Raw genomic sequence first — 26,782 nt, 5'->3', positions numbered from 1 at the left:
ATAAAAAAGTAGAAAATAAAAGTGTAGTACATATTAAGTCAAATGTATCACCAGTACATGAGAAATTTTTCAAACACACTTCCAGTCTTAATTGCCTTCTTATTTTTAATGTCTCTTAATAGTGTTGCCATATTGGTGCAGTTCTTGAAAGAAGTGTTCAAAGCGTGGTTTGGAGTCCGCCCATTTCTTCTTGTGAATGTGGAATTTCCCCAATAACAAGATTAATTGAACAAAATAAACAACATCATTGTCCAACTCATTGCCTTCAAAACAAATAAAGATATCTTTAAATTGAATTGATTGCCCAGTGTTCCGTCTTATAAGATGTTGAACATCTACCCAAAATATTTTAGTATACACACAGTGAAAGAACAAATGACAGATTGTTTATTCTTCTAGTTCACAGAAAGTACAATAATATTCAATATCAAGTTTAAATCTCCTTAATGTCCTTTTTACTGGATATATTTTATGTAAGATTTTAAAAGAAACCTCTTTTACTTTGTTATTAAGACAGAATTTGTCACCAATTAACCAGATTTTTTGCCCGTTCATTTCTCCAAAGATTGAAGCCCAAAAGAATCTTCCTGAGGGCAGAGTTACCGCTTATATACAATTCCTGATGTGTTTATTAGAACATTTATTCTTGTTAATGTCAATCCCCCCAAGGAATATACCACTATTAAGTGGATTGATCACTGACAGTACTGAACCTCTGAGAAGTTGCAGCACACTCCTTGGCACAGCATCAAACAACCTTGCTATTCTTGTAAAGGGCGTCATCAAAATTGAAATTTTATTATCAGATGAATTTGCATAGTTCGTTAGGGAAAGCAAAGGAAATGTCTCTTCCTGCTGCTATTTTGCTTGCCTTATGAAAATTTTTATTTGTGCACTAATAACTAAACTATTAACAATTAACTAACTAACTACTATGACAATTAGCCTAGTAGCCTATGTAGTATGATGGACTGTAAAAATGCAACTAATTTTAAATGTGCTGCCCATTGATAGGCCTACATTTTTTTGTTTTAGATGTAAGAGACTGACTGTGGTCAAAATTGAGCCCATAATAAGCAGGCCTAAATGTAGACAAGATGAATGAGTTACTGTGTTGCTTTTATCTGTACTGGCAATGCATAAAAAGAAGAATAGAAAAAGGTATGGGACAGTGAGTTGTCAGAGTAATACTTTTTAACAAGATAATAAAGAAGTTGAATAATATTAACAACCTTGATGTACACAACACTGCTGAATAACTCATCATTCCTGTTGCCTGTCTCTTTTTCTCTCAGAAAGCCACAGTTCAAAATTCAAAAAAGATTTGTTGAGGCAAATGTAAAGTCTATTATATCTGAAATACGTTCTGAGGATGTACTTCTCTATACATAGAACCTGGCAAATTATGTGCACAGGAGAGTGCCAGTCATACTTCTACCTGTCTGGATTGATGGAGGCAAATAATGAACACTGACAAGGACTGCATGCAGAGACTACACAAGCCTGCGCCCTCTTCAACATGAAAGTGGCTAAGATTTGAGGAGAGACTCTGGAGGACTGCAGGGGACATCAGGCAGAGGTCACCATCTGAGCATTTCCAACTGAAGTGGTAATTCTGCAGAGAGCAGGACAATACAACACCTGCTTACTTCCACTCTATAGACTGCAACACTTTGTAGGCTTTTCTTGATAGAGAAAAACAGCATAGGATTAAGTGCTGCTGCTAGTAATGTTTCTATCATTAAGGCTATCAAGAAGAAACTGAAAAGAATACAACTTTAACACAGTTCGTTAGTTTGAACTCTGCATATATGTTGGCAGTTCTCCTTATGTGCATTAGATGGCACTATTGTCGTTATAATGTGGTGGTTAAACCCACAATCAAATTAGAATGTCCTTAAGTCAGCATTACTGAGACAGGCACTCAGCAGTCTTGTATAAAGTACTTGAAAGCAATACTTGAGTAAAAGTACAAGTATCTTACCAGAAAATGACTTTGGTAGAAGTTAAAGTTTCCTTTTAGAATATTACTTGAGTAAAAGTCTTAAAGTATCTGTGATTTACTGTATTAGTATTAGAAGTAAAAGTAAAAGTAAAAAAAACTTTGATTATGAATTTTATGGCCAAAGGTGTGTTATCTTCGTCACCACTTTCGGAGTGGTGGTCATCGTCTGTTACCATGCACCAGATGCTTCCATGACACTATCAGTCATTATGCTTCCTCCTCTTCTTCTTTAGTTTTGGCCTATGGTTGTTGTTTTTTGCCGCTTGGCAACAAACAGGCATTAGGTCACCAACTGGAATGGAGAGTGCATTATCTTGGCAATTTAGGAGCAATAATTCGCCAAACCTGCTTTTTTCCAGTGTAACAAATTTCTTCTGATTTTATTTTGTAGTAACAAGGGAATAAGATGCTTAAATGTAGTGGAGTAAAAGTATACATTTTATTTAGGAAATGTAGTGGAGTAAAAGTTTCCGGAAATATGCATAACGAAGTAAAGTACAGATACGTGAAAATTAGACTTAAGTACAGTAGCAAAGTATTTGTACTTGGTTACATTACAACACTGCCACTCAGCATATCTGATATCAACAAGTTGAATATGGTTTCTATTTTTATGTGAAATATGTTGAATGCTGCTGTGGTATAATATAGTTACAGGTTTGGTGTCATTAATGCAAGTTTCAGTAGCAATTAATGATCATGTAATGACTTGACTGCAGAGCAAGAGAGAAATGCTGTCAATACCATAAAGAACCATTAAACACTGACTTGGAAGATGGTCATCACAAATTGTTGCAACAAATTCCCATATGGTTATTTAAATAATTAAAAAACTAAAATCTATGTTCATAAGACTATGAAACCACTGTTTTCATGTTAATAATTTCTCAGATGCAAAACCCATCAAGGCAAGAAACATCTGCATAATTTTTGTTGATGCATAAAATGTGACATCTTATATAGCCTTATTTCTTGTGATACCGCCTGACTCTGTAAAACCTGGTTGGTCTGCTTCATGTACCTGGAGTTAATATCGCACAAGCCCGGTGTTGTCATTTTAAATGAAGATGCATGGTGCTAACAGGCTTACATCCTGCAGCCACTTTGCCTTCATGTGTTCTTGTCGTGATGAAGGATTACCTCACATTCCCTATCTTATCATACATTCTACAGGTTCCTAGTTTTATGAAGAGCACCAATTGTAAAACACGCAGAGTGCTTGATTGTGCTCATTAATTATTTAATATTATGTGATCACAGAGGAATAGACTTTGAAAAGACAGATCATGGTAATCCTATTTGCTTGGAAATATCTGTGAAGGTGATTGAAAGACGGCCTTATTATAAATGATTCAGAAAGCATGAAAAGTATTTCTGTACAAAATGCCATAGGAATATGGTATACAACACATAGGAATATATATATATATATATATATATATATATATATATATATATATATATATATATATATATATATATATATATATAGAGGAAGCATAGAGAAATATATAAATTTCTTTGATGTCCATAAAGATTACAACAAACCATTCTAATATTTAATGAGAGAGCCGGTGAGATGAATGCAATTGTAAAGACAATTAAAATTATCTGCAAAATGATCAAGTACACATTAAATTTAATACTGAGAATTTGCCTCTGTTGCTTGACTGCTTTAATGATCTATATTTATTTTATATTTTCCACTTGTATTGGAAAAAGTGATTTTATTTTATGTGATGAGTAAAGTTTTTAACCCAATGCCACATGGAATCTTTGCCAAACACACTGCATGAGGTATATACAGCATGTCCAAAATGACAAAAACATATGTTGTTAATAGAGGCTGTGTAATTGCAGTGCCTGCTTCTGTTAAGTCTACTGTATAAAGGTAGGTTCTTACTACAAGATGAATGTCCTCTTGGGGCAATGTAATCTGAATTATTTTTCCATGAATTTGAGCTCCAGGTGTACAGTATGAACAGCATGGGGTATTATGTAGGAGAGAAATGTTTTCTCACAACCCTTATAGATCAAGGTGGTGCACGCTCCACATCAAAATGGAACATTTTCCCCACCTGACAGAGCTTGTCTGACAGGGGCGCTGTGTCTCATTATAGGTGACTCATTATCTGCACTATTTGATGTGTGTGTGTGTGTGTGTGTGTGTGTGTGTTGTGCTTTAGCGTGTGTGCACATCTGTGTGTGAAATTACATTTTCCCTTTGAGCATACATGAATGACAAGGCATTATCCAAAAACACTGTGACCATCAAAGGAGAGGCAAGTTTTATAAATTGCCCACAAAGTGACAACAGTGAGGATAGGGGTCAGCGTTGTACTCAACGTGACAATTCTCTGACCTTTACTGCATGTCCACTGTTGCAACTCACACACATCCTCACATTTTCACAAAAAATGTGACAACCTCTCTTTTTCTCTTCCCTTGAACTTCCCTCCTCCACATGTTCACAGACGTATCTCTCTTTTAGCTCTTGCCATGGCTGTGAAACCTGCTCTGTTGAAACTAGCCCCTAATTTTCAATACCACGTTTTTCATTGGAGCGGCTGTAAGGATGATATTAATTAGCATAATTGCAATGACCATGTGGACTGAGATTATTTTGTGGCTGCTAGGCTGTCTGTTCTATTGTAGCTCCTCTTAGAGCCTGTGGATTGCTTATTGACTCACCCAGCAGTAGCGTTTCCTAGCAACGCCTCTTGAATGTACTGTACAGTACTTCCCCATCTCATGTGCGCCTTTAATAATCTGCTTTGCTATTTCCATGTAAGCTTTGTTAAAAGATTTATGGTGCATTTTTTTTCAGTGGTGGTTTTACAGTGTATATTTATAGGATAAAATGTAGTTTACAGCAGGGCTTTTTTCATGCATGCCTTTCTATGATAAAAGAATTAACATGATGCAAGAATGTAAGGAGGTCAGTTTTTACAATGAGGGTTTAAAAAAATGCCTTCTTTGTTCAAAAATCTGAATGAATTACCCCAGAATGATAGCAGGGTTTAACTGAAGAATGGCTTTGACCTGGGCAATTTCATTAACTGTACCGCCCTCCTGATAGGCAGTTTTAATAAGTGAGGATAATTTTACTGAGCGACCTTGTTGTCATGACGAAGCTGGCTGAATGCATACATCATGGTGTTACACAATGGCTTTGGCCTCAATCAGGAATATTCTGGTCGAGAGATGCTGCACATTTCAACTAATAACTAAATGCAATAGTCCGTGATGGCAGGTTCACAATAGCAGTCTATATAAAGCAGAAGTGCATTAAAAAGCTGTGAGCTGAGGGCAGTAGGAATCGAGAAAGGTTATCTGTTTTCGAGTGATGAATCTTGACATTACATGTATTGTTGTTGCCTAAGTCTGGCCGTGAAATTTATGGCCCATATAAAGGCTCTTCATTATGTGGCTGACAGACAGTATATATTCTCCACGACAGGAGATCATGACTTCTGCTGCCTTGTGGAATTGCGACTGAGATCTCTCTGAATCACCGTGCAAGGGATTTGTCTGCATGTGGGTTGGTATGTAGACCTCAAAGCTTAGGTCTTGGCAAGAAATTGCAACATTTACCCATGTGTTTTTGTTGCTGCTACAGTCTCTAACTAACTCGATGACACGTATAAATATCAGGGTCTACAGCTTCTCAGCATGCAGCAGGAAGCCTCTTAGGAGTGCAACATGTTTCCCTGCATCGTGTTCAACTTCCTGCTCGTCCACCTCTTCACATTGTTTTGTTTTATTCATGTCTCATATTGAACTTCCTCTCCCATCATCCAGAGCTAACCTAGACCTGTGATTTCCGCTCGACTGCAGCATCCAACCTCCTCATATTAGGCGCAGAGTTAGCTCCTGTAATTCTGTTTCAGTTCTTGTTTTCATTCTTTTTCTCTCTCTCTCTCTCTCTCTCTCTCTCTCTCTCTCTCTCTCTCTTTTATTCACCTGTTTCTGTCCAGTGCTTTTCCCTGAGGTGAAGAAGATGTTGTCTCCCATCTGGCTGACTTCACAGCAGACAGTCTGTTACAGTCCTCTTGTGACTCCCTGGTGCATGGTGTTCAGCCCACTGCCAGAAGCCCACTGAATTAATCCTGGCATATTTCTTTTAATGAAACCACTGACAGACACCAGGTAGAATTTGGAGGAAAAAATGACTTTGTTGTAAAAAAACATTCTTCTTTATCCTGGTATTCCCAACTCATCAAATACGCTTGGTCAGTGGCTCTCAGCGTCAGCATTAAGAGCGAGAACGGTAGCAAGTAGTATGAAAGACCAAAGTGGTGGATGGGTCAAACAACACAGGACTTTCACCCAGGAGACCGGGCCTTGTGTCCTGTTCTTGTCCCGCGTGTCACTGAAACGTACATTTTGTAACCCCACCCACAACCTATCCTAAACCTAACTATCCCGTTCTTGTGCCGCATGTCAGTTAAACGTACGTCCCAACCCAGAGGGTCAAAAAGTGACGCCGAGAGTCCCGACCAAGCGCGTCTAAATAAGACACCAAAGGGCTTGACACTAAAGGAGACAATTTTTTGCGCCAGTAACAAACATGAATGTGTTTGAGAATGTGTTGCAATGGTATAGGTAACACAGCAGCATATTGCTTGCTAACTGTATCTGAATGGACTATTTATCAAGTGTCTGGGATAATAAAAGATGTTAACTGAGTGTGCAGTGCAGTTTTTCCCCTTTGAATCGACATCTTGTATGCTTAATCGCTCTTTAGCGTCAGTGACTGCGGGGAAGAAATGTGACACTGATATTACCCCACTGAGATAAGATTCTCTTCAAATCTGTGCCTATATTTAATTTTTTTTTAAATCCCCCAACATCACATTTGGAGCCACAGTTTAACAAGGGTTTCTGAAATCCTGTGACTAATGGCTGAGCATATGGCTTCCAGCATTAGTAATTTTTTCCCCTCAAATGTTCTCACAACGCATTTTCTTTTAATATATGTTTATAGTGCAACAACTGGATGCTGTTTGTTGTGTTGTTGCAATGATCTGATTAAGAAAATTGTTAAAACTGTTTCAGTGTAGATTATATATAAACTATTTCAGGTCAAAATATTACAGTAGTTGTGCAGGATATAATACTTACATTTACCCTGCATTTTGTTCTAATTAAGCCATTAGGAGGCACATTTCCTGGACCTGGACCTGTCTGGTGTTAATGAGCCACCTCAGCTGTCCACTGTGGTTACTTTCAAGGCCATGTGGTTCTCTTTGGGCGAGGATAAAATGAAATGAGGAAACATGAGTCAGCAGTGAGAATTGGCAGCGAGGTGATTAAAGGTAGTAGTGAAGGCCTTTTCTGGGAGCAAAAGATTAAGATGATGCTACTCTCTCATCTTCCTCAAAGCCAAAGCCATTTGATGTGGCCCCTGCAGGCTGCTTGTCCAGAGCCAGCATTTTCTCGGCAGCAGATCACAAATGAAAATACACATATTCAAATATGTTTTGATGAGAGTGGCTATCATTAGACGATTAATTGAAAGATTGACTTGGCATATCACAGAGTGCATTTGAAATTCCTCCTGCTGAGGAGGCGACGGATGTGTCCGGAGCCAAACATTTGCAAATATATAATGTACCATAGTTCCTCTGACACACTGATTTTTTTCTGTTTTATATAATTGTAAATTTAATATCTTTGGAATTAGAATTTTTGGGTGGGCAAAACAAGCTGTTTTATGATGTTGCTTTTAGTTCTAGGAACTTGTGCTGGGCATTGTTTGCTATTTTCTGACATTTTGTATTCTAAACAATTAATCAATTAACTGGTAAATGAATGATGAAAATAATCTTTGTGATGGAAGGTAAAGCTAAAATCATCCTGACCCCACAGACTTTGTTAAGCCTTTTGTTTGGCTTTGACTTTGCTTGGTTTATCTTAATACACACAGTTCCTGGGGTGACAGGCCTTAAGCACTTCACTTTTAATCTGTCAGTTCCTGGTCTGTTGAAAGTATTTTCCCTATATGGTGATACTTTACCTTATCAGAGGAAAGTCAAAGCCTGTTCAGAAACTTACACAAGCAGCTTCTTGAGAAAGCTTTGTTTATGAAATTCTGTTCCATGTTGGATTTGTGATCATAAAATGTGTATGTGTGGACATTACTTTGTGTACTGTACTTTGTGTGTACAGTACTGTGTGTGCGTGGGTGTATATGTTGATGTGCATGTTTTATATTGAATGACTGTATGAGCAAATGTGCCTGAAAGGCCTATTAAATATTCCACTTCCATATGTTCCTCATATATTTCTCAGGGGGATAATCATGTTAGAGTGAGTCACACATGACCTCCATTGCAGAGGATTTAAATAGATCATAAATACTGCTGCAGTGTGGTCACTGAATCAAATCACTGATATGCTACTAACATGTTGCATGTATGATTGTATTTGATAATGTGCCATTTGGACAGCAGAGTGTTGAAATCGTTATTCATTTAATATATTTTAGAAGGACAATTATTCACGGTCATTGTCAATGTAAGAGGCGATAGAGCATATGATTCAGATAAAAGGTTGTTTTGAAGGCATTCATTCAGGCAAGGTCTCTCTCCTTCATAGCCTTCACTGATTTCCTGATGTAGAGATGGCCATTGTACAGTACGTAGATGATGCCATTAGCACAGATACATTAAACATGAGCCATGAGCTGGCACTGGAATAAAGTGGAACAGATGCTAAGCATATTTTGAGCTGAGCCAGAATGAATAATTCCCCCAACTGATGACACAGTAACGCCAGCAACAGCTTTAAAAACTCCCAACTTGTTGTGAGCAAAGTTTTAGTTTGTATATTCAAGTCATCTTTTTTTGTCTCAATGTCACAAACCTTGGAATGACAAATCTTAAGAGAAGTTGTTTTGACAAATCTAGAATGCAAAAACATGGCAAAGTGTGAAAATTATAAAAAGAAAACACTTTAAAAAAAAAAATCACAACACCCACAAGCTCATCCTTAAATCTAATCCCTTTAGTTTGCACTCCCCTCTCTGTGATTATCTTTGGTTTACCTTTGTAAACAAGCTGTCGTGTGTGACATTTTGCTTTTACAGCAGCATAGCTTTTCAGGTTCAGATGCTGAATGATGGTCCTTGAGGGGACAGCTGCCCTCAGACCTACCTGTCAGTTTAAACAAGAGGTGGCAGAGCATTTCTCGGTGCATTTCCTGGAAGCACTCAGGGTATAATCCATTTCAAAAAGGTCTTTTCTGCAAAATAAGGTTAATGTTTTCATCAAATTTTCATGGATAAACCTCTTTATTTTTAACTAATGCTCTGACGAATGACTTCTTTGTGGAGTCAAAAAAGATTAAATGACATGGTCAGCCTATCATGTGTTGGGTCAGCTCACGTGTTCAGGGAAGGCCCTGGTTTTTGTCACTCCACTGGTCACTGACAAATAAGGGTTTGACGTTGTACTGTCAACCATTTGCTGTCCATAAATTACACTTTAGTTCATGGCACACGCCAGCATTAACTCCACCTAACAGCACATTGTTCAAGTCTTATTTTGTTTTCGTAGCTCACTGTATACTTTTTTTCCCTCTTGGGCTTTGACATTTGATGTAAAGGCAACCACACCAAACCACCATGGTCATTATTTCTCCAGCATGAGAATATTTCCTGGTAGTAAAGTTTTGTTTGACTGCATTATGCATTACAGTTGCTGAATGATTTATTTCGTCTGACAAGTAGCCCATAATTGAATGCAGCCTTCAAACCCAATGCTGTGAAAGCTATCACACTCCCCCACGTTCAACTTCATTGCCTCCAGGAAGCCTATACTCCCCATTCTACCCCAATTAAGGTGGTTTCTTTGTGTTTTACTTTCAGCATAACTCTCTAATAATGAAGAAGAAGGGGCAAATGCAAGTGTGAGCAAACCAATTAGGTGGTGTTTTTATACAGCAACACTTCACATAAGAGTTTTTGTTTTTAATAGCAGGCCAGTCGTTGTTGTCCAGTTGCCTGGACTTAGAAGATAAAGTGTTTTTCCACTTGTGTGTGTATGGAGAGACTTGACTCTGACAGTGGAATAGAAACAATTATCCTATTTAATCGGGACAGTATTGATGTGTTTAAGTGATACAACAGTGTATGAAAACACTTTGGTGAATTATCTGAGGCAAGTTTCTTTTTGATACACGTCACACGTATAATAACCTTGTGTCAAATTAACCTTGCCTTCCTCTGCTTATCTCTATCGTCATTGTCCTAGCCCCTGTCACCTATTGATCTCACCAGTCCTTCATATAACAGCAGGGGGAGGAAATTTTCTTCCAATTCTTCTTTGTGCTTATGTGACCCTGAGAAAAGAGCGGAAAAGAAAACAGTGCTTCATCTGCAACATTTAGTCCAATCAGCTCCCTGAGGCTGAACACCGACGGGAGGCTTGGCTCCTGTGGTGAAGGAAAGTGGAGGCTGTAAGCCTGCTCTATTTTTTCTATAGCATCAAAAATGCATGTGGGTGAAGTGCATTATGAATTACATGCAAGGCTACGTCTAACAAATCCATTTAGTCTATAAGGACATGGCTGTTCAGCATCTCAGGTCACTGACTGACTGGCATCTGTATCATGAAGCATCCAGCATGGGTTATTAATCGTCTGAGTCTGAGACACAAAAACAGTTTTATTGTTATATACATTTTTGGTTGCTTGGTTGATTTGCAGAAGCAGTACAGCGTTTGGGATTCCTTTGTGTGTGTTTATCTGAGATTCACATATCTTAGCATAGTGAATTAGCCTGACAAGCCAGACCCACATCAAGATGTTGGGTCTGGGAACTCACCATTGGCAGGGCTCAATCCGAGGGGCGGGATAAACGGTTGTCTTTCAAATTCCCTCTGCACCCATAGCCAACCAAAGCAACGCTAGTTGATAGATTGAAATTTTGCCGTATCTGGTCGGCAAAACTCATACACATCTTCCTTTTTTAAGAATGACTTCAGTGCTTAACTCCAAGTCTGCCAGAGTCACGGCCAAAGCCAATTCGAAAGACCGCTGTTCGCCAGCAGCAGCCATCTTCTTTGTTTTCAAGTAGCAGGGAATTCATGCGGAACCGTCGCAACTCTGCCTTCCTTATGTTAAGCCCGCCCACCGACTCTATATTCGACGTGATTGGCCTGACCAGAATTTGTTTTTTTCCAGCTCACAACTGACCCTTATGGGGTTCCATTTGTGCCAAAATTAGGTCGACATGCTACCAGTCTATGCTTTGTGCGTCTAGATTTCTATGCTAATAGTGAATATCAACTGGGTGGAAAAACCTTTATTGTTGCAATAACTGCTGTTAAAGAAACGGGTAAAGATGCCAGAGTCCTGTTGTGATTATTAGCAAACAGCCAAGTGTTTGTGAACAGTGAACACAGTTTTTATGGCTGCATGTAAACACCTGACTACCTGGGGAAGAGTCCAACACTGTTAACAACCAAGGTAATAAATGGAACACAATGTAGACTCCTGAAATATTCATCCCACTGCCACAGCAGGCACTCAAATGGCTGTGAAAAGACAATGATGAAGTGAATGACCAACAGCGGGATGGAGGCTTTGCCCAGCCAAGTGAAAACACCTTTGAATCTACTATGGATTTTACTCCTGCTGCTCAAAATATAGAAAGCAGTCATGTATCAAAAACCCTCCCTCATATAGCAAACATACAGCACACAAAAAAAATCTACATTTAAATTAAAACATGTTAAGTCCTGGCACCATGCAGATGCAATGTATTCTGGTTGCAGTTGCTAGGTAACAAGTGCTTCAGGGGGAAACCCTTATTATGAAGTATTTAAAACGCGTCATTAATTGCTAATTTGCTGATAGAAGTATTTGAATACTTCTCTTAAATACTAGTACCCACATCAGTCATCTGATTTCTTCACATAGTTCTGATCGTTCTGAAGCAATACAAAGCCTTGCTCTAGAATTTGATTTGTTTTTACATGTATAAAGTCTGTGAACAGTTGGATGGGACACTGTATTGTCGATCAAAAGCCTTCATGTACTGTATGTCACACTTGCAGAGGAACAGAGGCACTCAGTTACGTACAATCTCTTTCTCATAGCTCCACACTTATCAAACAGTTGCCTCTACAGCCAGAGCCGGGGATGCTGCCGAGAATCTGCCACCCTCGTCTGAACAGGCTTATTTTTAGCAGGCATGGATTGTGAGAGAGCACTTGTTTTATTTCAGTTCTACTAGCTCTGCCTGAAGCACCACAATTATTTGGTGCCCTTCGAGTATGCAGAGTCATTTTCCTCAAGCATACATCCACCACATGGATGAACAAAAGGTGGTAGGATTTATGAAGGTTAACTGCAGCTCTTGGAAACATTCCTCATGGCCACGGATGAGCCTGGTTTTTGCTCATTCTGTAATTTCACATCAGTGAGTTAATGATGAGGTGATTTGTCATAACTAGAATTGAACTATATCACAAATATACAAACTTTTTTTTTAAATGCACAAACACACAAAAGGTACACAACAGTGCACACACAAGAAATTAGATTAGAACCAGAAATCATTCTTCAGAGCCAGATCACTATACTAATGAGTTCCAAATCATTTTCTGCTGAGGATCATACTCTCAACCGGAAAAACATGTAGATCGTGTGCTGCTTTTGGCAAAGGAGGGCGACAGTTGCTTACTGATCTTAAAGCAAACATGAAATGGAAGGGAGCAGATAAAGCGTGCATCAGGCAAACAGGCTCAGTATTCGACAGAGAGAGTGGGATCGGTGTGACGTGTCCTCCTCAGCTCCTTTTTCCCTGCGCTGTTGGCGACTAAAGCCGAGATAGATAGACTCAGGTGCAAACTGAGCTGTTTTGCAAACGCCCACACCCGCCCGTTATCTTACAAATACAATACACCAGAGACAAAGCAGCTGTTGTAGCTGTGTGTGTGTGTGTGTGTGTGTGTGTGTGTGTGTGTGTGTGTGTGTGTGTGTGTGTGTGTGTGTGTATGTGTGTGTGTGTGTGTGTATGGCTGTAAAAAGTATGCAGGGTTGATGGATTTTCTTAGCATCGCCTTCTGTTACCATGTATAATGCAAACTTCTAACAATGCACGGTAAAAACTATATATAAAAATGTCCCTATGTAAATGTCTTGATGGCAGTCACATTAGTCTGTGGCAGCTGTTTCCACACTGAACTTATCCAACCTATTTGTATTGCCAGGATAGGAGCTAAGGGATACAGAGGGAAGTGTAAATGTAAAACAAGTCATGACAGAACCTGACAGGAGACAGAAATGTCCTCTCTCCCCCTCTGGTGTTCTCGTTTACACTCTCTCAACCATTTTAATCTCCCCCTTAATACCATCCCTTTCAGACTCAACTTTGATCACTGTCATTTTGCAAACTTACAGAATTGGAAGGATTGAGACAAATGCATTATTCATCCCACACACCAATTTGGGTCTCCTCGGCTGTCTGTAATGTACTTGTCTCATCTCACTGTCACTATTGTCTTTTGCTCTGTCGAAGTTCATCATTGATCTTTGGGGATCTGTACTGACCTGCAAAGTTTAAACCAATGGAAAATATTACAGAACCACACTAGTTAAAAGCATATATATATATATATATATATATATATATATATATATATATATATATATATATATATATAACAATTATAATTTGTAATTTTATATTGAAACGCATTGGCTGGTTGATCTTAAATACCACAGTGGTTCCATATTACTGGTAAATCCTTAATTTAGCAAATATATGGCTGCAAATTTCTTTATTTCATTCCCACAAGCTATGGCCCTCTCTCGTAATGTGGCTTTAGTCTATGTTCAGTATATGAGTGTCAAGAGGCATGTCGAACAACAAACAGTAATACCACCCTCGTATCTGTTTTTTTTAATCTGCAGATATTTGTCTAACCACCATCGTGATCACCTTGAGCTGGAGTGAGCACTAAACTTCCAGACCCAACCTGCACCTCAATAAATCACACCCAGAGCTCATGAGTCAGGAGTCGCTGCTATAAAAATGAATTGGAAATTATTACAGAGGCCTTGAAAAGTTGATTCATGTCAAGTAGTGGCAGTGTCGAAATCTAACCCTCAGTCCAACAAGGTTACATTTGTATCCAAACAGCAGGGCTCATACTGAAGGATGACTGATTAAATAATATAATCTACTGGATTATCATAATGTGGTAAAACATAAAGAATGATAACTATGTTTCTGAAGTCCCCAACAACCACTGGTGATAATAAAACACATGCATTCATCCATGGGCAGGGTGTAGCATGAAATTTATTTTCTAGGCACTCAATTGTCCCATTTCTGTTCTCACACATCATGTAGTTAATAATGACAATGGAGGCATATTTACTCGTCATGTTTATAACAATGGGACCTTGATTTTAAAAAGAGGTGGCAAAAGAAGACTTCTTGATGTTGTCGGCTGATGTTGCGCCAGCAGATAGTATCAGGTGTAGCTTGCTAGCTAAATAAGCTAACATTAGCTTCATGAGTTGGTTATAACACTGCTTTGGCTAACCTTTGCTTTTTGTTGTAATGTTGCCTATGACTCTTTTTAAAGGGTCTTACATAAGTTCTTAATAGCTAATTACATTATGTTATGCTAAAAGGCTGAGGTTAAAAGCGCCAGTATACTCAAACAGAAGTGTTAATCGCACATGCACGCCCACTTCATGCAGTAATGTGCATCTACTGTATTTCTGTCACTTTTCATGTGTAAACTAAGTGCAACACTAAGAATGCCTTCCAGGAAAAACTTTCCGGAAGTGTGCATGGCTATCGTCATATCAAGATAATTATTGCATGTGTCTCTCCAACTTTTTAGTGAGGCAGTTCGGAACAGCTATAAACACTTGGGCTTCACAATGTGGTTGGAAGACACATCGCACAAACTAGTTATTTTTTTAGCATAAACCAAACAAATCTGCATGTTCTTGTAGTGCAGTTCAGAGCTAGTTAGTCCTTGTATTACAGTACATGCATACATACATGCATGTACAGTAGCCATACAGTACTGTATATAATAGGGGATGTGAATGCCAGTTTATTCTAACATACAGTAAGCCTGGTTGGCTGCTTAGCACTTTGACAAGCAGTACAGATGACAGATTTATGCTTAATCGTTCGTTTTGGTATTTTTCACTATAACATTACAGGAGAAAAAGCCTTTTAGAATGAGGACTAACCAATGTGTTGTGGAAAACCTAATGTTACCTTAGCTTGGCGCGAGTGCAGAGTGTGAACTCTCAGGACAGAGCCGCTTACTTTAGTTGGTTATGGAGAGGGATAAACAAAAGGAAACACCATCCTATGCCGATTGATTGGTGATTGGACAGTCACTGGGGAGAGGCTTAGTAAACTGATGGTCAAAAATCCTTTAATTATTATGGGCTAAAACATTGTGTACCCGGAATTGGCACACCTACCAATGAAAGAAGGGTGTTTTTCCTTTTTAAAATTACATGATAACAGGTATTCATATGTTGCATCTGAAATGTTAGACCAGGCTACAAGGGAAACACTGTAATTATGTAATGGTGAGGGGACATTATCTCGTTTCACAGTGTGTCATGCAGTGCAATGTCACCAACAGTTTTGCCGTATGTTGCACCATTCTTCATATGTGAAGGATCATGTATCATCCCATCTTGATGCTGACACATGATGTGGTGCGAGAAGTGTTCAAACAGCCAGTCAGCATGCCATATTACATTTTGAATGTTCAATGAAGTTTTACTCTCATTGTCTTTTTTTAACAACAAAGTAGCCTAGAGTTATATTTGCATGTCTAAATTAGAAAACTAGTAAAAGTAAACAGATTTGATTGTGGGAATTATTTGGATTTAATAGAAGTTGTGAAAAGAAATAGATAACTGATATTTCAGTGCATAATTGTGTTTCATTTGTTCTGTAATCAGCAAGCGACACCAGCTGTTTTATTTGCCACAGGACGAGTCTGTGTCAGATATTATTTGTCAAAAAACCTGATTATGGAAATTATAAAAACATCTCTCAAAGAATTACCATTTTTATGGAATGATAACAAGATTTTAAACTCTGAATAACCCTTTTCTTGCCTCCTACTACAATCCTCCCACTTCTTCTTAATACACTTGACTCAATAATTTTAGTATTAAAATGCTATTTCTGTCGAGAGGCATTATTGGCCCTGCTGGAGAGACCTCACGTGACGAAAGACAACAACAACAAAAAGACTTTCTTAAGATAAAGACCCAACTGCCTGTGATACCTACAGTCATGGCACTGACTTTATCTCGATAAGTCATTTAAGGTATCTCTTGAAAAACAGTTATTATTTACACAGCATATTTGACAGTAACAAAGGGCGTACTGTGAAATATGAACAGAAGCAGTGACTAAACAGGGTATGATCAAAACAATGAAAACGCAAGATGAAAAGACTTGTCGCAGTGACACTGGCTCTGTGTCGATGCATAATCCTTTATCTGGCACAGTTTTGGTCCAGATTTAGAAATAGATCACATCAATTTGCAGTCCTGCATGTGTTGTCAATAAGGCAAGATTAGCGTACAAAAATAGAACGAGCAATCCATTGTGAATGTTGCATCTTTCATGTTTTTGAATAAAAGGTCTGCAGACTGTACCACTAACTCTAAAAAGATACAATCGTCTGCATCTCTGCCCCTGAAATTTTTGACAGGGTTTTGGTCCAGTTATCTACTATAACACATGTTGAGTATCAGTTGGAATAGAAATTTGAAGTTATCAGCCAAGTATATTATTTTTACTGAGCTTTTTGTCTCAGCTTAATAAATGTATACATGCACATGTGCTCAGAGACATTTACAAATAAATAATAATCCTTAAAGTGCTCAAATAATGCTCATTTTCAGGTTCATAATTGTTTTTAGAGGTTGTACCAGAATAGGTTTATGTGGTTTAATTAAAAAAAAAATATATATATTTTTGTTGTACTGCACATTACTGCAGCTCCTCTTTTCACCCTGTGTGTTGAGCTCTCTGTTTTAGCTACGGAAAGAAGCATTGCACTTCTGTTCCATCTTTGTTGGGAGTCGCACATGCGCAGTACCTAGATAAGCACTGCTAGCTAGTCAATGAGGGCGTGCCACTCATAGACAGTGAAATAAATGGACACAGCAACATAGACTTCAACGGAGACCAATGAAGTTCATTAAAAGCACGTTTCCGGTGATGGCTGAGAAGTCGCGTGGTTATGACATGATCGTAAGCCTATTTTTACAACTACGGGGCCATAACGTGAGATACAAGGTAATGGAGCATTTTATACATTGTCGTGTTTCTTTAGAAATAAACAATGGACAAATAAGAGACTTTAAACGCTTCCGATGTAAAGTTATTTGCTGTCAAAGTGACGGCAAAATGGATGGGACTCAATGGAATGCTAGTGGAAGGTGATGGCTTGTTAGCTTCAGAATCTCCCCATAGGAGGTATGCTTTCTGGATGCTTGCTTACCCCCTTGATGCCACGCTAGCAGCTAGGCGAGCATTATAACATGTGTCACGGAAGTAAAGGCTGGACTTCAATAGAGCTGTTTGGAGCAGTTTGTGAACAGTGTTTTCTCTGGAAGATGAACAAAAAGATATATAACACAATAAAGGAAAGGGAAAAAGCCAAAAAACATAATATGAGCACTTTAAAAATAACAGTTGTTATTGAAATTATAGTATGAATTGTCCGGTATGTAGAGGTATTGTTGCTTTCCAAGAAAGAATTGTATACATTTTGACATTAAGAGATCAATACAGTAAATATAAATCTACAGCCAGCAGCTGGTTAGCTTAGCTTAGCATTAACACTGGAAACAGCTACTGTAGCTTGGCTCTGTCCAAAGGTAACAATCTCTAAAGCTCACTGATTAACATTTATATCTACAAAATAAAAAAAACAAAGAATAAACTATTATCCATTTCACAGGGGGTTATGTTGTTACACTTGGGTTTTTGTGCAGATTAAAACAAAACGATTAAACAACAAACAAACAAACATATTAATTAGTGAGCTTTAGAGGTGCTGGTAGATGTTTTTCACCTTTGGACAGTCTTTATTAACCTGAGGCACCAGATGGTTTGTTACACAGAACCATCTGAGAAGCCGTCATTAGTAACTGTTTGGTAAAGGGCAGGCCCTTTCAAAAAATACTTGGCAGGTGATTGGATGAACCGTCTGTCTATCACGTCTGCCATTGTTGTTTTGAACGAACAGTCATGGCCATCACACACACCTAAACCACGGCCGTAGCTGCCAGTAGCTCCTCACAGGTTGCTGATTAGTTTGGTTTGCTGCTGTTTGGGCACAAACGCATTACTTGAAGCCTGACAGATTTACGTGTGATATGTAACCCCGCGATTCTCGTGTGGTCTCGCGAGAATCCAGCTGCCGTGCAAGTCTTTATGCTAGGTTGAGCTAACCAGCTTCTAGCTGTGGCTACATATTTTTTGATCTAACTCTGGGCAAGAAAGCAAATAAGTGTATTTCCCAAATGTCAAACTATTCCTTTAAGCTGAACAGTCAAAATCTTTGAACAGTGATTTGAATATGCTTAGCTTTGGGCAAAGATCAGACGTATTAAATGGTGGTACAGTAGATGCACACAGGCCCATGCCAGCTCTTTTCAGTGAGGTAAGCGTGTTGTTGGTCTTCCATCATTTTGACCACCCCCTGTAATAAGTAATATTAATAAAAAACATTTTATTGATTTGAATGGATAAAGCATGCATTACATCTAGTCAAAGTAGCAAAATGCTAAACAGTTATGTTAGATCTTTATTCCTGAAGAGATTGGGTATCATACAATGTCTTTGATGCATTTAGAGAAAACCAGATTTCATGGCATGGATTCAGTAAACAGAATGAATATGGGGCTGTGGTAGACCCTGTGGCTATGTAAAGATTATAGTCTTTATAATATTATTGCTTTCATCGTGGAGGAGGGAGATTATGGGCCCTTAAGACAAAGGTTATGATTTCCCTATGGGCCCACCTCTAACTCTAACCAGTAACACCTAAGTTGAAATTCTAATGGAGTGTCTCGTATGAGCACACAGGCATAGTGTAGATTAAGTTGATTTTGTTATATAGTGAAACAAAGTGATTGCACAGTACCGGACTAATGTCCTAAGCAGTTATTTTATGACAAAATGCCCATAAATGCTAATTCTAATATCACGGGGTGTTATATAATGATTGCTTTGTGCTTATCAAGCAAAAGTATTGACTCTTTCAACTTAAGTGTTACTTTAATAAGCAAGTGAAAATTGTGTAGCATTGTGCCCAGTTTAGACAGGTCAAATGATGCCAATAATGCATTTTCATATTTAAAATGCATCATCTAGCAACATATTCTGTATTTGATCAACTAATAAAGTCATAAAATTGCACATGGTAAAATAGTCTATATATGAAATACCAAAATCCAGCTGTGAACAAACATGAAAATGGAAACAAGGTAATATAGTTAAGGCTAAACATCTTTGTCTATTACCTTTGTATAGCTAAGTCAATAAGAGGAGCATGCAATCAACATAAACATTGCCACAATTTTACATTAAACAACAAAAGCAATCAACTCAAAACAAATGTATGTTCCTTTCGTCACCACAAATTAGAACCATGTAATGTAGGTTTTCCACGTCGTAAATTATATGGCTTTGTGCAATTTTTCACTGTCAGTAAATCCACTAATGAAATTGTTTTTGTAAAATAATATATCAATAAATGTCATGCCAGAAATTATTGAGATTCTGTTCTACATGCGCTGTTTCTTACATGCCAGATTGTGCTAATTGTACATCATCCTAAAAAAAATATCAGAGGTCTTTCGTCACAGCATGTACACTTACATCCAGGTACAAATGTGCTAAATTCCATCACCCTACTTTATATAAGGTATTTGTGCACATATTCTACATTTCTTTTAATATAAGAATATTGTCCATTAATAAATTAGGGATAGTACAAGGACTTTAGGTAGGGAAATAAAGGTGGATGGCATAAGTTAAAATATGTTGCCGGCTCTATGTAAAGCGATCTGAATTCATCTTTCTGAGTTTGGGCGGCAGGTGTCCGTCCATCCTGCCCCCTCCCCCCCCAGCCAGTCGCTGCAGCTTGGGAGGTAAGTCCGCCACTGACTTACTCATGGGCTCTGTGCTCATCTTGGAGGCCTTACCGCTCAGCTTATCATCAGAGACACCAGGAACAGAGCTGATTCGCTGCAGCTTCATGGGCAGGTCTCCAAAGCTGTAAGTCATCTCTGAGGTGGTGGAGCTCATCCTTAGTAGCTTCTTGGGCAGGCCTTCCCGCCCTGTGATCTTCTGGAGCTTGGTGGGCAGCTTGGTGGTGCTGTCATTGTCCTCCAGGATCTCCAGGCAGTCCAGAGAGCTGTTTTTCTCCCCGCTGTTGCACAGGGATGGAGCCATGAGGGGCGAGGAGAGGAGCAGAGCCTCTTCCGCTTCCTTCACGCTGTATGGAGGGGTGGGCACCTCGAATGTGGCGTGGAACTGAGAGTAGTCCACCTTAAAGAAGCCTTCCTCTAAGGAGATGACCGGGAAGAAGCGGTGTCCCCACAGAACCTCGTCCTCAGTGTAAGACGTCCTCGCTTGGCAGGTCATCCCTGTCAAAAACATAAAGAAAAGGCCATTGATTGGAGGAATTGTCAGATTTATTTATTAATTCATGTTGAGGCCCTTTAAAAATTATAGCATATTATGTCTCATTCTTTCCACAGCCCAACACAGTAGAGACTAACATTTTAAGATGAAATGTTTCATGACTCTATTCAACAACTGAGCCCTGATTTAATTATATGCTTGGCACTGTTCCGTAAGACTCAACAACATGGTATTCTCCAGGATTTTTGCCATTTTCACATCACAAAGCAAACAGTATTGCAAACAAAAGTGTCACAATGAATAAGTACTTAATGTATTACAGAGCCAGCTGCCTAAATAAAAAGCTTAATTGATTTTTTCAGTTTCCAAATATGTTTATGAACAACTTCCAGCCTAACTTGAAAGACAATTGAGTTATTTGCTGTGTGAGCATTATAAGAATGGCTAGTTATTTAATCATAAAGGACTCAATTCATTCTGAAATGACTGTTCATAAGGAACTGCCAATGGATCAATATAATTGTTAGTATGTGTTTTTCTGTTTTGTTTACGTGAGGTTCCACATTAATGCACACAAAACAGATCCAAGACAGACAACAACAGCAACAACAAAAACAGCTTCTAGTAAAAACCCAGGTCTTCTCCACCATCACCTCTTATGCTACTTAACAGTTCAGTCCACACCTTAAGCTTGGCTAGAAGCTCCGAAAGATAGGGGATTAAGATAATCAAATTGCTGGAACCCACAGGAGTAACAGCTTCAGGCAAAGGCTTCAGGAGCTCTAGCTCACACTAAAATGTCTTTGGAGCTTTCTGACACAAGAAAGGGAATCCAATTGAATCCAAAACACAAAATTGTACGTGAAGTATTTGTTACATAACATTGTTTAGCTGGCAAAAAGCCAAAACGAGTCTGACAATTTAGTTTAAAGCGTTAAATTCTGTCATTTGAAGACTGCAAATTAAAATGAAATATCCTATTTCACATGTTTGTGTTAGTACCCGTAAACTATGCTCTGCAAATTCGTCACAAGATAGCAGAATATGAGACACTTAGAGTAAATGTTCCCTCACATGGGACTTTGAATTAAATCCCTGCTTAAAAACTCCCCTCACGTCCTCAGCAACAAATTAATGCAATTAGCAAAATCATGAGCTTTGAATTAATGATCAACAACAGGTTTTTTTTTCATGCAAAGTTTTTGGATGCTTATTAGTTATTACTCATCACCACTATTCAGCTGCTATCATAGCTGCATGTGCATTCTATCATACTACACTGCTCACAGCAAAGCCCCATCCATCTTGGCATAGTTAATATTCTGCTGAAAAAAAAACCTTTCCTTTCTTACTGAAAGCGAGCATAGAACATCTATAATTAGGTTTACATCTGAAACAAAACACTAAATTGGTTATATCAGTCCAAAAAGCCCTTATTTTCACATAGAGAAATGGCTGGGGGGCACTCATGTTAAGACTTGTTGAAATCCATTAAGAAATCAGCAACTGCAGTAGATTATTATCACGTTTTAATTACCAGCTTAATATTGTTCTAGCAGCGACAGTTGGGTCCAAACTAAGACGAAGCGCTTGCTCACAGTGAGACACCGCTGCTGATTGCGAGGATGTCATCATCGAAACTGGAAGCATCTGTGATTCCGCCTGATTCCCAAGGTCATAAAATAATTCACTGATAACAGCTCTGTACACAATCGCAGATGTGCATGAGACTGAACATCAAGTGTGTTTGGGGTATTCAAAGTATTACTTCTGCACTAGTGCTTCAGAGTCTGGGGGCCTTTAAGCACATGGAAGTGTGCTGTAGTGAATAAAGCCGGCAAAGCTGAAGAGAACTTTAGGGCCGAAGCTATTTAAAAGAGTTCAGTGTGAATTGAAATCTTTCTGCATTGACAGCCTTTTAAACTGCCTCCAGCAAAAACATAGTCACCATTTGATAATCAACGACAAAACTGTGGTGTAAAACGCTCTCTGTTTTGGTTTTATAACAGCTACTTAATCACCCCCAGAAGTCAGCCGTACTTGCATTATTGAATAGTGCAGTCGATGCTGCGATGTTAACTGGACATCCATACAGTAAATACAGGACAAGAACATCAATAAGCAACTAAAAAAAAAAAAAAAAAAAGTAAAAAAAAAAAAAAATACTCATCTTACATCTATTAATAATGCTCAATTGTTCCTGCAGATAATGTAGTTTTTCAACCCGTCAACCTCCCTCTAGAGCCACTCAACCCCTCACACACAGAAAAGAAGAAATCTCACTGATGTGGATGGTCTAATTAAGTATACCCTTCTTCAAAAACTAACAAAGGCACTAGACTTAATCATGGCCCTTAATATGCATTTAATTGTCATACATTATTCAAGGACTGATGCCTGAGCCGTTGCATAATTATAGACACGGTTGCATCACATATGTACAATTGTGTTTATAAAGATCAGCTGTTCTGCAACACCCACATACATATGGCACGCAGTTTAACAGACACAGCAACAGTGATGAACTGTGTGCCTTGACTTTCACTCAGGCCAAAACACAGTTTTAAGCTTGATGGAAATTGACACATTATGTGAAGAAACATGTTAGACAGAGACCTCAAGATCAAACAGCTAAAAATAGCAAGAGTATAAGACAATGAAACCTGATATGTTCATTTTCCTTAAAATAGGAATCCAGTCAAATGAGAATACCCATATCAGTGTGGATTTCGTATTACTGATAAAGGCTTATGTAACTCGAAAATACACGCCTGCCCGGGACTCAGTGTTTCTATGGAAACAAAAATGTAGGAATGTGTGCATGCGACCGCCGTAAACCTCTTCACTGCTGAGTTTGGTCAAAAGTAACAGTGACAATACAAAACAAAAGTCTCTCTCTTAGATCATGACATCCAAACTGCTCAAAATGGATTTTCCATACAGGGTCAAATCATCCATATGGCTCCAGAGTCAGACCAAAATGGTTTTACTGTCTCTGAAACGTGACCTTTTATAACACAAGAGGTAAATCATATACTTGGGTGACTCCTCATCAGTGAAGGCCGGATCTCATATAAAAAATGCCATCCACGATTTTCTCTTTCTCTATCATCCATCACTCTCACAGTATATGGCAGTGTTTTATATCTGTGCCATCTTCATGGCACCACATTCGATCGATATCATGTGAGCATTGTGTCATAAACACACACACACACACACACACACACACACACACACACACACACACACACACACACACACACACACACAGCAGGGGAAAAACAACAATACTATTCTATCTTTGCTGTTGTTTGCTACTGGGAACATCCAACTGTACCGTAGGATCCACCAGTGAGAAAGAAACACCTCAGATGTGTGATGTGCAGTGTTGTCACAGCCAGTTAGAGGTGTTAGTAACATATGTCAAAAAAGTAAAATCAAATAAGCACACACACATCATTTAGCAGATTATTTTCTGTACACATTTTTTTATACTCTTATACTTTTATACTCTCATTTTTTTTATACTTTTTTATACTGTAATGTACACCTGGCTATAGCTAAGGCACCAGGAGCGCTGCAGTAACAACGTCTGCGTCTTTAACCAATCGACCACCAGAACACTCCAAACCTGGCCAGTTGGTAATAACAAATAACAAACAAAAAAAAAGATGATCTCTGATCTCCTTAAAAAATTTGAAAATCAGAAATTAGAAAATGATTTGGGAACATTTCATCCTTCAGTTTATCTAAAAACTTTAAAATCACAAAGTGCAATCCTTTTTTAAATTGGCGAATCAATGATTTTTTGAACCATAATTCTAAACAATTCGGGTTTCAGCTTTCAGATTTTCTGTGTCTCTTTTTTCTTATATGATACTAAGTTAAACATTTTTGGGCTCTTGATGTTTTGTGGTGGGATTTAAAAAATATTTTTTGACATTTTATAAACCAAAAAAATCTAATCTGTTTAGAGGTAATTGATGAATCATCTTTTGTTTCAGCGCTAACCAGAATCAACACAAAAATCAATCAAAAGCAAATCAACACAAGCACATTCATTCTTAAACAACAATAAAACATAGAGTTAAACTACACTAGCTCTATTCGAGGAAAGAGAAGGGCAGAAGAAACCAGGAGGAAAAAACGCCATTGGAATCATTGAAGAGACAATTCCTCATTCAACCCATTAAGAGAGGAATTTGTAAGTCTGTAGATCCATTACAGTTCTAATTTCAGTAAATGGTTATCTGTTCCCCTCTGTGACTCAGTATAAGCCAATACCAATACATTTCAAATCCTCAATAGAGTGGCCCTTCTCAATAAAGAGATGCACAATAAGAGATTATGTACCACCTTGTTACAGAATCTCTGTTGCAGTAAACAGTAGTGTTCTAGTCATTACACCAATATTACATATTTCATGGTTAAATAAACACACGGTTGTGTGTTATACATCGAATTTCAGCATCTTACAGTTCCCAGCATTGGTACAACGAAAAAAACCTTGTGCAGATAATGATTCTGCACTTTCCCCTTCCAAAACCATGGATACAGTGCAACTCAGCCAGCCATGCCAAAACACTTATTTATGAACTTCCAATATCTGTTGGAAAAATTAAAAATAAAAATAAAATAGCACAACGTGGTGTCAACATAAAACACAGCACTTTCAAGCCGGGGAGCAGATTTCACTTCGCAGCAAAAACAAAATACTTTCCCCCAGGAAACATTTGTTCGTTCCTCTGGAGTCTTTTAATCCAAACCACAATCTTTTTCCTAAACTTAACTAGTTGTTTCGGTGCCTAAACTTAACTGTTATCGCCGCATGATGCTCACTTTTTCTGGCTAAACTCAACTTCCATGGCCCCTGAAAGGATCGTTGTCTGGCGGTGCCTGTAGCCGGGTCGCAGTCACCTATTGGCGGCTAAACAACTGCTGCTGGTAGCCGGCGTCCCAGAGCTCTGCAGCGGCAACAAAATACAACCAGCAACTGCCATTCAGGTTTTATCGTTCTATTGTGTTCACATTGCAGCGCTTTGATTAGTTTAAAATACCTCCATTTATAAGGGTCTAACTGGTGGAGTAGCATTGATCACTTTGAGGAGGGCGTACATTTTTGTCCCCACGGGGGATGAAAATAAATCAGCAGAGGCAGGGATATATAGACCAGAAAGAGGGAAATCCCACGCATCCCCCCTGGAAAATCGCACCCTGGTGGTGACAAACCCACAGAAAATGGCTGTCTATGTAGTTCCCTTACACTCTTACACACTTTAGCATTTTCAGCTCATTGTTTGGGTTTAACAGCCTGCTACTTCACTGTTTTGATTCACCATCATCTCTATCATCAGCGTCAATTCCAGCAGCAGCAGGAGCGAAAAAGCTTTGATAAACCAACTGCACACTACCTGCCCAGCCCCAAACAGCAAGCAGACACAGGTAGCAACTAGCTAAAGACCATAGTGGAGCATTTAGCAGCTAAAGAGCCAGATATTTCTCTTCAACAGTTGCTGGAGACCTGTAGACCAGAGCTAAAAGGAGAGTGAATAGTGGACTTACATTCCCTAGGTGGCAAGAAACACGACTTTGAATGAATGTTCATATTTCTCTCTGTCTGCTGGAGATCCAATTAGCCAAGTAAAATATACTTAAATTTCAAACTTAATACTATTTATTGATAAATTAATAAATTATTATTTTTTATTGAATTGCATGTGTAAGGAACATTTGAATGGTGTAATGGTCTAGCTGTCACAAACTGCAGTTCTGTTTCATTTTACTGTAGAGATAAAACTTTCTGTTTTAACATTTTGTTGTTGTCAGGTAGAAACCTTGTCTCCATTCATTTGTAACTACGTAATGAAATCTAAAAGGGAAAGTAAGAATTACAATCAAATTATGAACACCAGCGACCAAAACGAGAGCCAGGTGAGCAGGCAGTGGGACCAGGTTCAGCAGCCACTCCAGACATCATGGCAGAGGCTAGAAGCCGAAGTGTACATCGAGCTGCCGTTGGACAACTCGGACTGGCTTTTAGTCGTTGGCGAGAGCTTCACGAAATAAAAGTCTGCAAGACAGATGGAGAGCTGGCTATCTTG

At 38.6% G+C, this 26,782-nt stretch overlaps 1 protein-coding gene across 1 annotated transcript in view; it reads right to left on the bottom strand.

Moving 5' to 3' along the window:
- Positions 1–18,816: 18,816 nt before the first annotated feature.
- kcnj3a (potassium inwardly rectifying channel subfamily J member 3a) overlaps positions 18,817–26,782 on the bottom strand; it is a 28,297-nt gene continuing 20,331 nt past the window's right edge. Inside the window, exon 3 of the mRNA XM_039818964.1 lies at positions 18,817–20,680. Coding sequence (XP_039674898.1) covers positions 20,085–20,680 — 596 coding nt within the window. The 3' untranslated portion in view covers positions 18,817–20,084. The remainder of the gene's footprint in view (positions 20,681–26,782) is intronic.

This window comes from Perca fluviatilis, chromosome 12 (genome assembly GCF_010015445.1).
Source record: "Perca fluviatilis chromosome 12, GENO_Pfluv_1.0, whole genome shotgun sequence".
Classification (NCBI taxonomy): Eukaryota; Metazoa; Chordata; class Actinopteri; order Perciformes; family Percidae; genus Perca; species Perca fluviatilis.
The sequence above is the reverse complement of the archived record's forward strand: the minus strand, read 5'-3'. Positions and strand labels throughout refer to the sequence as shown.